Below are 16829 nucleotides of genomic sequence, written 5' to 3'. Positions count from 1 at the left end.
TTTTTTTTTTTAAATTTTTTTCTTTCAACGTTTATTTATTTTTGGGACAGAGAGAGACAGAGCATGAACGGGGGAGGGGCAGAGAGAGAGGGAGACACAGGATCGGAAACAGGCTCCAGGCTCTGAGCCATCAGCCCAGAGCCTGACGCGGGGCTCGAACTCACGGACCGCGAGATCGTGACCTGGCTGAAGTCGGACGCTTAACCGACTGCGCCACCCAGGCGCCCCATCGTTTCTTGTTTTTTTTGTTTTGTTTTGTTTTGTTTTTTAAATGTTTGAGAGAGAGAGAGAGAGAGAAAACAGAGCACGGGCAGGGGAGGGGCAGAGAAAGCGGGAGACAGAATCTGAAGCAGGCTCCAGGCTCCAAGTCATTAGCACAGAGCCTGAAGTGGGGCTCAAACTCATGAACCATGAGATCATGACCTGACCAAAGCCGGATGCTTAACCGACTGAGCCACCCAGGCGCCCCCCCCCTTTACTCTTGTTTTTGAAAGTATACATAGTTTCATGTGCCTTCTCCATTTTTGCAAATTCAAATTAGAAACTGGGGAAGGATGCACGATTTATGGGCAGCATTTCTTACCTTTTATATATTTAAATTTTTTTTTCAACGTTTATTTATTTTTGGGACAGAGAGAGACAGAGCATGAACGGGGGAGGGGCAGAGAGAGAGGGAGACACAGAATCAGAAACAGGCTCCAGGCTCTGAGCCCTCAGCCCAGAGCCTGACGCGGGGCTCAAACTCACGGACCGCGAGATCGTGACCTGGCTGAAGTCGGATGCTTAACCGACTGCGCCATCCAGGCGTATTTAAAAGTATAATTACACACGGCTGCCTGGGTGGCTCAGTCGGTTAAGCATCTGGCTTCGGCTCAGGTTGTGATCTCACGGTTCATGAGTTTGAGCCCCATGTTGGGGTCTGTGCTGACGGCTCAGAGCCTGGAGCCTGCTTTGGATTCTGTGTCTCCCTCTTTCTCTGCCCCTCCCCTGCTCATGCTCTGTTCCCTCTCTCAAAAATAAACCTTAAAAAAAGATTAAAAGTATAATTATGCAATTGTAAGACAATCATACTAATGTCAATTAATTTATTGTTCACTGGAGTAAGTTTGTTTCATTATGATAAAATGATAAAATTCAAGAGAATTAGAAATTTGCTTATTTAAACTGAGAGACTGAATCAATAAATGGACAGTGGCCAGACCATATATAAAAAGTGCCTTACAATCTACAGGAATCATCCCAGGAAGTAAGCTTGGTTGAAGTCAGACTGCTATCTCTAGTAACGGTTCAGGAAGTCAAACAGTAATAATTGGCCCCTCTGTAATAATTGGCCCCAGATGGCCAGGACTTAATTAATAACTAACAGCAGCTCTAATTTTTGTCCCTGTTTCCAATTTAGAAGCAGCCAAGAAAAGCCAAACACATACCCCTAAGCAATCACACAGGTGCCCCGGCCCTAGTTAGTTGCCCCCAGCTTCCCTGTGCCCACAGCCTCCATCACCACACACCTGAAGCCATCCCTTTCTTCCCTAAGAAGCTTCCCACCCTGCCTGCCTTTGAATCTTTCCCAAAACACAAGTGATAGTGGCTGACTCCCTTGTTATATCAAGCACTGAACAAATAGTGTTGGCTTGTCTTTGGATGGTTGATCTTTATTTCCACAACAGTGAAAAAAGAACCTCCAGATCATCTTGAGGCAGCCCCGACCCCTGCCTGGGCTGTCTCCCTGGAACCCATGGGCACAATTTAGCGTCTCTCTAGTGGCCTCTCCCAGGAAGGCCCTCACCAGGGGCTCGGGAGCCTCCAAGGAGAACATAGTGAGGCCTGGTCTCCATTCCACTTAGGTAGCCCCCTTGGTGACTGCCATCTCTTAGGGGCTCCCAGGGGATATCATTTGCTATCTTTTAGGCCAAATGAATATTCTTAGCCCTTGGCTCTCTATTTTTGGCGACTGAAATGGCAAGAAGTCTTTTTTTTTTTTTTTTGCAAGAGCTCAGAAGACTCTTATAGACTTTTATAAATCACCTGTTATGCCCGAAGTTTTGAAACCTCTCACAAAAGACCACCAGAGTCATAAGTCAAAGCCAAGCGGCAAGGGTCGTTTATTGCAGGTTCGAACTTGGACCTCTGCTCACTCATTGCCGGTGACGCTAAGAGGCAAGGCTGACCGATCAGGACCAACATTCTTGATAAGAGTGTGGCTGACCGATCGGGACCAACACTCTTGAAAAGAGTGTGGCTGACCGATCGGGACCAACACTCACAAGAGTGTGGCTCTGAACAGCCGGGGTACAGAGTTTTTAAAGCCAATCACATCGTTTTATCATTATCTGGGAACAGAACAGAGAAACAGTTTCTAGATGAGTTAGAAATAGTTGCCAGATGAGTCAGAAACAGTTATCGAATGAGGTGATTATTTTAGACTTTCTGCCGCTAAGTTGCAACCAGTGGGTCTCCTGGACCTTGTCTCTGATGCTCTTTTTTGAGCTTTTGTTTTCTTCGTTGGTAAAGCCTGATTCACAAGAGTATGAAGTATGATTTACAAGAGTAAAAGCAAGGTTGTTATCTTTTTTTTTTTTTAATTTTTTTTTTGTTTTCAACGTTTATTTATTTTTGGGACAGAGAGAGACAGAGCATGAATGGGGGAGGTGCAGAGAGAGAGGGAGACACAGAATCGGAAACAGGCTCCAGGCTCCGAGCCATCAGCCCAGAGCCCGACGCGGGGCTCGAACTCACGGACTGCGAGATCGTGACCTGGCTGAAGTCGGACGCTTAACCGACTGCGCCACCCAGGCGCCCCAAGGTTGTTATCTTTTGACCTTCAGTGTCAGAACAAAGTTATTTTTCAAGCTAAGCATTAGCCCTACAGTACAATTTAACCCTTACACACCTACCCAGCCAGTTGGAGTTTTATTTATGACCACATGTCTGTGTATGAACTCCTAATCCCTGGAAAGCACAGCATGGCACCCAGCGTAATCCACTGGCTTCAATTCACATGAATGCTTGGTTGACCTTAAGTAGTTCTCTTCTCTAAATCGAGTGAAAGAGGTCTAGAACCCCCATTTAAATGGGAGGCAGAAACTTAAAGTATTACTTAGGAACAGAAAGTGAGCTAGGGCAGGGCGAGTTTGACGTCCCCAATCTGTTGTCTTATGAAGACTATATTTGTGTTAGTTAGAATTGCAAATTGAACAAGGTAAATGTTTGCATTTTGGTTGGTCCCAGTGGACAAGAGCTCATTTCTGTTTCAGCCATCAGCTGGGCTTTGGGAGAAAGTACACTGTAAAAACAAAATAACATTACACCTTTGCAGTTTGGCAAACATACTTCAGACTCAAGCAAGGGTCTGGTCTCTCTTACCTACTTGAGCAGAAGCAAAGTAGATCTTTTATTCTAGCAGAAGAGAGAGGACAGAAATCTGCTTTAAGTTTGCATAAAATTCATACACACATAATTCTGAAATTGTAAAGAATTTGGAGAGCATCAGTCCAATTTACCAAAGCCTATTCATTCCTTGGGCCATTGGTCCTTTAAGATGCTCCCTTAAAATAGGATTCCAAAGGCATAAAAGCTTGGGAAACAGTGCAATGTATTTCTTCCCCTTGGTGGTCACTACATACAACATGTTAGCACACTGAAGTAAAGAAAGCCTGTCTTACTTAATCAGTGTGTGCAGCTACTGGGGAAATGTGGACTACACCTTGGGAAATTTTAATTTAGTCCAATCTCATTTTGTAGTTAAGCAAAATGAAGCCCAGAGTTGAGTGACCTGTGAAGGTCACACAATTTGGGTGATGAACCTACGACATGCTCCCTGATCCCAGCTTTCATATTACATCATCCTGCCTTCTCCATGATGCCCTGGCCAGTGACTCACCCATCCAGCTATTCTCACAGATCCAAAATCCTTTTCACACGGTTCATGGAGTGTTGTCACTACTGGATGATAGTGAGTAACTGTGACCCAGCCTTTCCCAAGGCTGTCCATTCAAGCCTGGTCTCAGTTATAACCCTGTCCTCCAAAGACACACATAGACCGATTGTGTGTACAGCATTGTTTGTTAAGGAGATTCATATTTCAGCAGTTTAACAAAATCAAAACCATTTCCAAGAAAAATGCCTGGGTATTAACACGTAAACCCTGTTGGTTTGCCCCTTTCCTTTACTTGTAACCCGTTGGAAGTTGACCAGCAGGGAGTACCACTCAATGGAGATTGTCAGGCACGCACCAGGCACCAGGGCTAAGGGGGCTGAAATATTTGGGAGACCAGGCCGTGGCAGAGCACTTTACCACTTCTATGGGGAGGAGGGGGAAGTCTGGAACACTTCGCAGCATAAGGTGGCCTACAGGAGACCTCTGGACAGGACAGTTTGGGCCAGGTCCCGCTCCCTCACGCAGCTGTCTGTCTGGCCCCTGTGGGAGGTTCAGAGATCAACTCTCTCTTTCCCTTAGAAGGGTGGCTGGTGTGGAAAATTCTTTTTATTTTTTATTTATTTTTTGGCTTTATTGAAATATAATTGACATATAACATTGTATAAATTTATGATGAACAGCATAATGACTTTTTTAAAATTTTCATTTAAATTTTAATTCATTAACATACAGTGCAATGTTGGTTTCAGGAGTAGAATTCAGTGATTCATCACTTACATACAACACCCAGTGCTCATCACAAGTGCTCTCCTTAATACTCATCACTCATTTAGCCCATCCCCCACCCGCCTCCCTTTATCAACCCTTGGTTTGTTCTATACCGTTAAGAGTCTCTTATGGTTTGTTTCCCTCTTTTTTTCCTCCCTCCCATATTTTCATCTGTTTTGTTTCTTAAATTCCACACGTGAGTGAAATCATGGTATCTGTCTTTCTCTGACTTATTTCACTTTGCTTAATACACTCTAGATCCATCCATGTCATTGCAAATGGCAAGATTTCATTCTTTTTGATGGCTAATATTCCATTGTATGTGTGTGCGTGGTGCATGTGGGGTGTGTGTGTGTGTGTGTGTGTGTGTGTGTGCGCGCGCGCGCGCGCGCGCAGAGCACACCACATCTTCTTTATCCATTCATCAATTGATGGGCATTTAGGCTCTTTCCATTTTTTGGCTATTGTTGATAATGCTGCTCTAAACATTGGGTGCATGTACCCTTTCAAATCTCTATTTTTGTATTCTTTGGGTAAATACCCAGTATTGCAATTGATGGATCATAGGGTAGATTTATTTTTAGTTTTTGAGGAACCTCCATACTGTTCTCTAGAGTGGCTGCATGAGTTTGCGTTCCCACCAACAGTGCAAGAGGCCTTCCCTTTCTCTGTAGCCTCAGCAACACCTGTTGTTTCTTGTGTTGTTAATTTTAGCCATTCTGACAGGTGTGAGGTGGTATCTTGTTAGGGTTTTGATTTGTATTTCCCTGATGATGAGTGATGTGGAGCATCTATTAGCCATCTAGATGTCTTCTTTGGAAAAGTGTCTATTCATTCGTCTGCCCATTTCTTAACTGGAATATTTGTTTTCTGGGTGTTGACTTTGATAAGTTCTTTATATATTTTGGATATTAACTCTTTATCAGATACATTGTTTGTAAATATCTTCTCCCATTGCATCGGTTGCCTTTTAGTTTTGTTGATTGCTTCCTTCGCCGTGCAGAAGCTTTTTATCTTGATGAAGTCCCAGTCATTGATTTTTGCTTTTGTTTCCCTTGCCTCCGGTGACACGTCTAGTAGGATGTTGCTGCCTGGGTTGTTCTCTGGGATTTTGATGGTTTTCTGTGTCACAGGTCTTTCATGGATTTTGAAGTTATTTTTGTGTATAAAAGTGGTCCAGCTTCATTGTTTCTAATGCTGCTGCCCAATTTTCCCAACACCATTTGTTGAAAAGACTCTCTTTTTTCCATTGGATATTCTTTCCTGCTTTGTCAAAGATTAGTTAACCATATAGCTGTGAGCTGGTGTGGAAAATTCTGAAGATATTGTCCTTTCTACTTCTCTTTAACCAGAAACCTTTTTAACCACTCTGTCAGTGACTGTCTTGCCCCCATATCATTTTCCTCCATGTCCAGGCAGGTCTTTCTCGCTGGCTGCTCAGGGTGTCTGATGAAAAGTCAGGTGAACTGGAAATTTGGCCTTTTTTAAAGTTTTGATGAAGTTTCTTTTTACTTCCTCTAGGATGACCTGATGTCCAAATCATGGGTCCGGACAAGATGGGTACATGTCTTTGGAGCATCACAACCCTCACAGAAAACTGACTGCAAAGAAGAAAGGGAACTGAGAGCACTGGTCCAGGGCAGTACACAGTCTTGTCCTGGGTTCTGGTGTGGCATTCATTTTCCTGGAAGGGCAGGTTTCCACGCGATGTGCTGGCTTCCACTCGCTGGGAGTCAGCACTCGTTCCATCATTTATAAAGCTCACAGAAGGCCTTTCCAAGAGGATCTGTGGGTTTTGGCTGTTTTCAGATTTGCTCCTGGCTCTTTCAACCTTGCCTGGCTCTGAGAAAAGTCACTTAGGATTTTCTACCTCAGACTTCCCTACCTCCAAACTGGGACCAAACTTCCCTGCAAAGGGTTGAAGAAGAGGGATTTGAGACATCACAAGTGCAAACTTTATCACAGTGGTTTGCAGCTCTTGCTGTTATTATGGAGTTGGGTTGTTGGGATCATTTTTACCTTTGCTTTATTTTTGGGTTCTACACATGTAGCCATGCACTCTTGGGTTGTATCATTTAGATATAGGACCTTAGCTCATTAAATTATTTTTAGCTATATCTCTACAGTGTACTGAGAAAATAAGAGTGCCAGACTCCATATAAAAGTCTTTTGGTACAGACACACTCATCTGTACCAACCTGGCTGGTTTTCATAAGTTATGTGTTTGAATACAAGTTTACTCGTTCTTTATTCCAGAATGATAAACTGCATTTTTCAAGTACAATCTCAAGAGAGCCACACCATAAAGAACACATTAGGAACCAAGATAGCTGAGTTAGTGGAGCCAGCACCCCCATGCCACTGTCTCAATCAGCAAGGAAGGCAGCGTGGCTGCAGGGTCTCGTCAGGACTAAGAGCTTCACCTTCACGGCTTCTGGCTGCTGGGGGCAAAATCCACCCAGTGAGCCACAGGCCAGGAACCAAGCAGGTCTTTGGAATGTGGTGTGGTCTAATGGTTTCCTGGGGACATCACCATCTGGGAACTGCTTATGGAGAAACTTGGCCGATCTCCCTCAGAAGTCTGTCGCACCCACTCTCTCTAAACCTCCCAGGAGTTCATCACCTGCTGTGAGTATGAGTGTTGGAAAATAGAATTTTTTTTAAGTTTATTTACTTATTTTGAGAGAGTGAGAGAGAGGGTGAGTAGGGGAGGGGAAGAGAGAAAGAGAGGGAGAGAGAGAGAGAATGCTAAGCAGGCTGTCAGTACAGAGCCCGACACGGGGCTCAATCTCATGAACCGTGAGATCATGACGTGAGCTGAAATTGAGTCAGTCGCTGAACCAACAGAGCCACCCAGGTGCCCTGGAAGAGAGGTTTCTAAGCTCATCCCATGGGAGGGACGCTCTGGAAGCAGCAGTGAGACCCACTGGGGTGTCACTGATGGGAACAGAAGGAAGGCTAATGCCACATGGCCTAAGATGGGGCAGAGATCCTGACAGTTCAGTAAATCAAATGCTATGCAGCTTTTAGAGCAAATTCCCTTCCCAACTGGCTTGGGATCCAGTGTCATCAAATGAACCATGTGGTGCTAGAAAGACTTTCTTCCACACGGCTGGACATAAAGTCTTGGTTGGGGCTGGTTATTCCAGTGGAGTGAGTGGAGACTGTCTCTTCACATCAGAGGAAAGTTTTCACTCATGACTTAAAGTTGCCGAACTTCACCCTGGTAAGAAACCACAATTCCAGGACTCCCTCCTCCTTACAGGAGTCCCTCTACCTTACAGGAGTACAGGAGTCCATCTCAAGTACTGTGATGTCTGGGCTGCTTGCCTTTTTGCCAGGGGGAAGAAAATGCAATACTGGTAGAGCCCTGGTTCCATGATACTAGATATCAAAAGAACAGAGACTAAGGGATTTCTCCTCTTAATTACAGGGACTGCATGCCCTACTGGGTGAAGTGCAAGATTTTGATAGGTGGTTCGTAGGAGGCCCTCAAAATGACAGTTGAGAAGGCAGGAGACACTGAGTTAATAATTCGTGAGAAAGGAGAAACCACAGATTTTGAATGAGCTGGAGGCCAAACCAAAAGGAGGCACGGTGACCCTTGGTTCCCTGCAAGATGGGGAATGCTGTCAGGACTGGCCAGCTTCTATTTTGGAGAAAAGTAGGGAGAGAAAGTATGGGGTTCTCTCCACACCCTCGTGGTTGAAGGTGGTGGAAAGTGGCTGGCATGACTGAGAAGGCAACCTAACTAGGAGTTTGAGATACTGCTATGGGGCCAGCCTTTATCATCCAAGCTCCCCCCATCTAGTTTGGGGGTGAGGGAGTGACAGGTCATGCACGCATAGAAAATGCTGCATAAGCACTGTTCAGAAAGTGTCCAGAATAGAGCAGAAGCTAAGTGGCAAATGGGATATCAGAATTGCTGATTATATCACTTTGGGGGAAAAGCCTGTATTTCGTACAGCAAAAAGTGCTTTCTTTGCAAAGTGTTTGACACTGTCCTGAGAGGTGGCTGAAGTTTAATACATTCAATGAACTAGGAACAAGTCTGGAAACTGCACTGATGGCTCCCATCCCAACTGGAGAGAGGGGTGGCTTTGACGTCACCTAAAGCACAGAGAAGCCACTCCCTGTAGAGGGAAGGGACATGAAGGCAGGGGATCCAGAGAAAGGAAACGGGAGGGATGAGGTAAAAGTATTTTTCACACCTGACATCCATCTTCCTCTGGAGTCCTGCTTTTGTGCTGAAGCATCTGCTCTTGTTTGCAGCTATCAACTCAACAGGACCTTGCAGCAGATTTAAGAAACAACCCTGTTCTTTGTGTGGATGGCGGCTTCATATCCTTTAGTGCATTGAGCAGAATGTTTCTATATGTAGAGGAATGAACCCACACAGACCTGCTCCTTTGTGACGCCCGGGTGAGTGATCAAGCCTGTGAGCTGCGTGTGCAACTGACTGACAGCTCGAAAATGAGCACTCACCCTCAGCTGTTGGGAGGTCAGGCTCACCGCCTGATGGGTGAGGGCGGCCCACCGGTGTCTCCTCTTTTTGCAGAAGACTAAGTGTAAGTAGCTCATTGCTCATTGCAGGCAAATCACCACAAAACACCAGTGTAGAAGCTGGGAATAAACTAGGTCTATTCATTAATGTGACCCAGAAATCTTGGATTCTATTTCATAATTGGTTTTTGTCCATGGAATCCGGAAGTCATTTCAACCTTTCAGTGCTTCAATTTTCTTCTGACAGGAAGGCAAAAGATATCCACTTTATGATGGAATTTCGAGATTTAGCTGTGCATTCTTGGTACAGTGGGATGCAGTCTCCATGAGGCAGTCATTTCTCCCCTGCAATGAGTTTTTGGGGCTAGGGTATGAGAGCTAAACTGATCCCCTATGCTTTTATCGAGGCCAGGAAAAGAATATTGAATGCAAGGATAAACACAGAAGAATGCTCCTTTCCAAAATAAGCTGCAGGGATTTGCTAAATTTTCTTACCAGGGCTTTAGAAATAAATCACTTCTAGAGACACTGATTCCCACCGAATGGCCCCAAAGTTGACATGGGGCTGGTGGTGAAGGCAATCCTACGCATGGGTCCTTAGCGCAGATCCAGACACGGCCTCGCTGTCCAGGGTTTGGTCCCTTGTTTTTCTGAGGGGAGGGAAAGAGGGAGTTTGTTTTCAACCAGGCCTCCTTGCTACCTAGTTTAAGTAACGAAGCTAGAGTGAATATTAACTTGAAGCCCACAAACTTTCACAATAAAATATTTTGATTCTTAGACATAATTCAGGTCATTTAGCCTTGTATGACTACTGCTATTTCAAGCACAGGTTTATAGTCCTACGATTATTTTTATATTTAATGTGTGATTGGAATGTTAGGTAGTGGGTTTTGGTGGTCTCCTAAAGCCTGAGTGATCACATCTATTTTTATTTCTGAAAAAAACAAAAGGGTAGCTCTCTAAATGTGCACGTGAACTAGTGTTTACAGAACAGCATCCTATGACCCCCTGAGTCCCCGCCTCCCTCAGAGAGATCAGAGGGAGCTTCAGGGCAGAGCAGGGAGGTGCAGTGAAACTCATCAGGAATGACAACAATAACAGTTATAGCAGAACTGAGAGGGGGATTGCTCAAAACCTGGTTTTATCGTTTCCTACAAAATAACAAAGTGTCAGTGTAACATCTCTGATCTTGTAGTGCTATGACGGATGCATCCTGAATTGGGTCCTCTTTAATAAACAAGAAAAACAAACTCATCAAGAAGACAGCACAGCGGGGTGCCTGGGCAGCTCAGTTGGTTAAGCATCAGACTCTTGATCTGGCTCAGGTCATGATCTCACGGTTCGTGAGTTTGAGCCCTGTGTTGGGCTCTGCGCTGACAGTGCGGAGCCTGCTTAGGATCCCCTCTCTCTCTCTCTCTGCTCCTCCCCCACTCGTGCTGTCTCTCAAATTAAATAAACATTAAAAAAAAAAAAAAGAAGATAGCACAGCCTCTGACCTCTCAAAAACAGCAACAATGATAAGGACCCCATGGTGTCCACTTAAAGCTGGCAGTAACCCAGGGACTGAAGAAACAACTGGCTGGTGGGGCTGGTGGGTCACATCAATGGATAGCTGTGATTTCTTCTCCGAGGACTCAAGACCCACACCTGATTCTGCACACAAGTAATTTTTTTTTTTTTTTGATCTGCAAAATTTTATTAAGCAATAGCTGGACAACTTTTACAATTTCAAATCATCAAGAAAAAAATAAGGAGATTAATCCATCTCAGTAATAAAGACAAAATAATTTGGACAAACCACGTCATTTTGAATGCAAACCATTAATGCCTTCTCGAATACCTCCCACACAATCTAATACACAAATACATAAGAAGAAAGGCAAATAAGGGTGAGCTCGTTAAAATGCAAGTGGGAATCTCAACCAATCTTGCCTGGAAAGTAAAACAAAGCAGGATGCTGAAATTGAAAAACAAACCAACATTGGAGGGACTGAGACGCACAGAGCAGCGCGCTATTCCCAAGGTCTGGGTAAGAACATGCTGGTGGTCTGGTTTGGTCTGGGACCTGTGCACCTGCATCGTGCACTTACAGTTTAAAAAAAAAAAAAGGACAAAGAAAATGCCAGTAGTAATAAACTCAGAAATTATGTCCAAATTTACAGTACCAAAATAATGCATTTATTAACAAATGCAAAAACAATACCCCTTTGGTAAATAATACAGTGCCTTTTTCAGTCAAACGCATAACCCATGCTTTTCTACAACACGAAAAAAAATTTATCTACAACAACAAGATCTTAGAACCCTACCCCTCCCCTTTAAAAGAACTTGTAAACAGAAAATATCGGTACAAGTTACAAGAAAATTGCACAAAGCCAAAGAAATGAAAACAAAATAAGCCACAACCCTTCAAGAGTTTTATCAGCCGGAACTAAGGAAATACACAAATGGTGAGATCAGAGCTGTGTGTTGTTACAAAATCCCAGGAACTCAAGCATTTTTGACACACTTTGTCTCACTTTGTTCACAATTAGACTTGGCCAAGGGATAGATGGCCCGCACAGGGACACGATGGGGTCCTTCCAAAAAACCTTTTCAACTTGAAGACAGTGTAACACGGTTGAACACACTCAAGAACTCAAGCCAGCCCGGGCATATACTCCTTTGTTCTTTTTTCAACCCACACTATGGCTTTTTGGGGGCAAATGGTGACTTACTTTAGGGCTGTTCACAAGGGTGTCCACTGAGCAGGGCACACTCATGGGGAGGATCCTGTCTCACTTGGAATTGACGCTTTGGTGTAATTTTACAAGAACATGACTCCAAATGCATTTGTTTCTAGAGGTAAACCTACTAAAGATTATTTTAAATGCACTGGTTTACATTCACCAGATAGCTCATTGATGCCGGAAAAGAAATGTTTCTCTGTAAAAAGAATTATTTCGAAACACACCTTCCAAGTTTGTAAAGTGGAATGAGGACACGGTCACATTTTGAACCGTTGGCTGTTAGAGCTGGACACTTTAGAATTTCGTCCAGGTCATTCCTTTCATTTTATAGATGGACAAATGGAGGCCCAAGGTCACCCTCCAGCTCTGTGGCAGAGCAGGCTTGACCCCAGGGTCAAGATGACTGCATGCTGTTTTGCACGTCCTCATGGGACACTCAACTAGGGAGCAATGAACGTGGGGGAAAAGACCAACCTGTAAAATCCTGACTTCTGCTGCCATTAGAGCCTTCACGTTTTCCTGCTTCCTTGGCACCAACTTTTCTTGGAATATACATTCAGTGGATACACTGTACCCAAATCTGTGCCTTTGGTTTGATAAGGTTAGAGGCAGAACAAATTTTAAAATCGGTTTTTAGGTCTCTTAATACACTCCTTCCCTGGAAAAGGCATGGATTCTTCATACAGTTGCCTGGGCTAATGTTTTTAAATTTAGAGACTCAATGAGGTAACTTAATATTAATAAATTGCTATATTAATAAGCACGAAGTATGTAGGTAGAATTCCATTTAAAGTACTGACGTTAGTAGTATTTAATAAATTGAGACTGAATGAAAACAATTTTTACAATCAGTGAGACCATCACCATTAACCTGAAAGACTTAACTTTCCCCACGCTGCAGACGTCTGCATAAGCGTGGCTGGCAGGACAGGGTTCCTCCTCTGGGCCAGAGCACAGAGCCAGACCCCTGCTACATCTTCAGGGGCCGAATCCTGGGTATGCTAAACCCGCAAGACAAGGCCTGTGTCTCCATGTGCAGAAGAGACCTTTTGGGGAGTGAGTCAAGAATTTAGAAAGTTCAATTATTTGCTACAAATATTCACTTCCTCTTCAAAAATATCTTTGTATTTTTATTCCAAGGACTTCCCCTTATAATTGCTTTTAGTAAGAAAAGTTCTGAAATATATCTTTTCTTGGTCTTTGTATCTCAAAAAACCAATCACAATCTGGAAAGTGGACACTTAGTGACAATAATGCCTTCCTCTGCTACTCTTCTAATTACTCTCCTCTTTTCATTTCATAGCACCTTTTATTTTTAATTAAAAGTGTTCAAAAGAAGGGACGATATTATTTTAGGATATGTCATCTTAAAGAAATCTACTCCTCTGTATATAATCAATACCACAGGATGGAAAAAAAAATTACTTCTAAAGAATAGGAATTTTTTCCCAATTAGAAAAAGTTACAAATTGTCCAGCAAAAAACCCTTCTATCATATCCTCTTTATTTCTTGCAGCAAAATGTACTGCTACCAAATAACTCATTACAAACATACTATTTTTCTAAATAAATAAAATGGGCATAACTCACCAGTACATAGCCACAAAATAATTCCTAAGAACACCATTAAAGCAAGATAAATAATTATCTCTTGGACAACAAAACAGGGGAACTGCATTTAAATTATTTTAGAAATAGGCCATAACCATTATTGCACAACTAATATAAACACTGAAACATCTTACCAAGCTATAGAAACACCTATAAAAGAATTATATAATTTTGAATACGTTGCTAAATTCTTTCTGCAAGAATTTACCCGCCAAGAATCAGGCTCAATATTTTAAAATAGAAGATGGAAAACTCTGATGTTGGCTGGGATGTCCTCATCTGTGCTCCTTCAAGGTCTGGAGAAAATGGTGAGTGATTTCGTCTTGCTCTGGGGAAGGAATGGGCCAGTTTCTTTTCTAGTTTTTAAACCAAAACAAGGAATGTAAAAATACATTATTTTCAAAAGACTTTTCTGTAGTGTCTTCCATTTGTCTGTTCCAAACAAAACCCAAATTGAGGGCCCTGTGCCAGTACATAGCTCTTGTGCTCCTGCCCTAAACAACATCACAGGTACGAGTGATTGACAACAACAAACTGGGCTTTGTTATCATCAGGGCTGAAGGCTGCCCAAAGTGTCCCCTAAGGAGAAGGAGGCAGGAAAAGATATTCCAGGGTGTGTGTGTGTGTGTGTGTGTGTGTGTGTGTGTGCGTGTGTGTGTGTGAGATCAACCAGCTCTCTTAAGTACTGTAATTTTAATAATGTGTTCCCAGTGGTTTATCTCCTCAGTAAACAGTCTATTCAGTTAATAAAGAACTTTTTTTCCCCCTCCTACTTTTTTCAAAGAGATGACCATAGCTCTATCTTTCAATACCCTGTCGATTGCTTAAAATTTTGTTACATTTCTAAACCATTAGAAAATATTTCTAGTCAAGTGAACTTTAATGTGGCCAAGAAGAGGAAAGGAGTGCTTTCAAATGAGTATCATCAGCATTTTTCAGATGAGAAAGTGTGGAACACTTATCTACTGGGAAAGAGAAGGCTGTCTGCCACATTTTCTACATTAAACAATAAAATGGGGGAGGGGATGAAGGTTGTTTTTCAGTAAGTGGGTATCTAGTGACTTACCAGTGCACTAGGTGACAAAGTTGCTTCCCCACCATGTGCCAGATCTTTCCATTTTGTCTTTTACCTTCTCCCGAAGGCAAGCACACTGAATGATTGTTACAGAACCCACGGAATTCTGACACGTTATACAACTAGCAGAGTCTTCAACGTAAACATCGTGCAGAGAGGAGCACAGCCCTTGTACTGCTTCAAGTCCCACCGTGTAAACCACCCAGGTGTCCATGCGCTGAAGCTCCTTCCTCACCTGCCGTCCCTTCCTCCTACATCATCATGAGCGAATTGTATTTAGAGCTGGTAAGAGCACCGCTGGACAAAGGCTACTGCTATTAGTCAAACACAGTGCATTTGCCATAACACCCTTCATTAATCAAGTCACTTCTGGGGGAGTAACATTGTGTGTATGATCTGAATGGCCCCCTAAGACAACCTGTACCTTCAGGATTTGGGGTTGTTCTTTTTAAAAGTCTTTTGTTTTCACACTAGTGGTTACAATAAGGAGGAGTAATAAAGCTAGGTGTTGTGGAGAACGAAAATAATGCACACTCCCTAGTCTAAAAGAACAGCAGGCGGGAAGGCAGTCTACCTTCCTTCCGAAGGGCCCCTTGTCCTGGCAGGTGACAGAAGCAGACACAGTAGGACATTACCACGGCAACTATGTTTCCGAAAAGAACGCCAGGTGCCTCGCACGCTTTGCTTCCAGATACTACTCTTCTGTATTCTCTTCTTGTTTAAAAAGAAAGAAGAAAGAAAAACAATAAAGGATTATAAAAGCCCAAACAAACAACAACAATTAGAGGTCAGTCCCCTCTCCTGGGCCTGACAGATTCTTCCAGTTTTGCTCTTGTCTTCTGGTCCCCAGGCACCTGGGGCCCCGTGGGACTCCTCGAGCGTCGCCGATCAGACCTCTCTGAAAAGGCTCCTCTGCCTCCCTTTCCCACCCGTAGCAGCCTCTTCATTTCAGGCGCTGAGTCACGTTGGCCAGGGCAACCGCAAAGGCCTGCACAGCTGAGAAGGGGTACTGGAAGTCCAGAATGTACGCATTGCCATCAATCCTTCCAAACTGCATCACCTGGGGGGTGGGAGAGAGGTGGGCAGAGAAGCAAGGACATTAAAGGAAAACAAGGTGGGAAATAGCACAACCGCCTGTGTGGCTCCTGAGGGAAGACGACAGCGCAGTCCAGGAGATAGTCCCCCCAGAGAGGGACTCTGATCAAACTTCCTGAGCTAACTATGGGTTTGTCGGAAACAAAGGGGGAACCTGGTAAACACACAATGGGAAGATAATGAAGCAAAAATTCAGAGCCTGGAAAGCTCACTGGTCAAATGAAGTGGCTTCCTCACCAAGGAAACAGGGGAAAGAAAAAGTATGAAGATGAGTCTACAGGCTAACAGAAGGTTGAGAGAAACATCAATTGTAATTATCAAATGTCACGGGTCAGAGAGGGGCAAACATAGTCCACCGCCTTCCCGCAATGCTCTGTCTCTCGAGCTCGCTTTCCTTTGTCATTTCAGTACTTACTGTGATCACACACTGTGACTATATAGCTTTTTATACACATATACAGATATTTACATAAATATTATATTTATAAGGATTATATTATATATCACACATAAATTATGTATAAATATTATATAAATATAAATACTTATATAAATATTTAAGTGCATTTGTTTACGGTCTTTCTTCCACTTTGGTAAACTCCATGTGAGGACGGGGATTTTCTCTATTTTCCTCATTGCTCTGGTTTCAGCACTTAGAGCAACGTTGGCAAACTCTCTGTAAAGGGCTGATGATAAATACTTCAGGCCTTGTAGGTCACGGGGTCTTTGCCAGAACTCTCTGTTGTAGGACAAAAGCAGCCTTAGACAATACTTAAGTGGGTGGGCATGGCTGTGTTCCAATGGAACTTTATTTATAAAAAGAGGCAGCAGGTCCAATTGGTCTGTGGGCCACAGTTTGCTGACTCCCAGCTCAGAGGACTGCCAGGCACACAGCAGGTGGCTCAATAAATATTTGAGTGAATTAATGAAAATGAGATTTAAGTATGAGAGGTGAAGGGAACTCCCAGGATGGTGAGGAAGTGCAGTTCCAGAACAACAGCTATGCAGCAGGGTTAGAGCCACCATTTCAGGCTGGAGCAGAGGAACTGAAAAACCACCCGATGTGTTTAACTGTAGTGAGAAGAGATTTACATTCTGCCACCGAATCAGGGAATGATGTACTATAAATACACAGAAATAAACAAACACTGGGTAATTATTTGGTCTAGGA

The 16829-nt window shown here is 43.4% G+C and overlaps 1 protein-coding gene across 3 annotated transcripts in view; it reads right to left on the bottom strand.

Moving 5' to 3' along the window:
* Positions 1–11303: 11303 nt before the first annotated feature.
* Positions 11304–16829, bottom strand: part of TULP4 (TUB like protein 4) — a 243759-nt gene continuing 238233 nt past the window's right edge. For all 3 annotated transcript variants that reach the window (XM_045500167.1, XM_045500168.1, XM_045500169.1), the window contains one exon: positions 11304–15623. In XM_045500167.1, coding sequence (XP_045356123.1) covers positions 15507–15623 — 117 coding nt within the window. In that variant the 3' untranslated portion in view covers positions 11304–15506. The remainder of the gene's footprint in view (positions 15624–16829) is intronic.

Source organism: Leopardus geoffroyi, chromosome B2, assembly GCF_018350155.1.
Source record: "Leopardus geoffroyi isolate Oge1 chromosome B2, O.geoffroyi_Oge1_pat1.0, whole genome shotgun sequence".
NCBI lineage: Eukaryota > Metazoa > Chordata > Mammalia > Carnivora > Felidae > Leopardus > Leopardus geoffroyi.
This window is presented reverse-complemented; position numbering and strand designations above follow the sequence as displayed.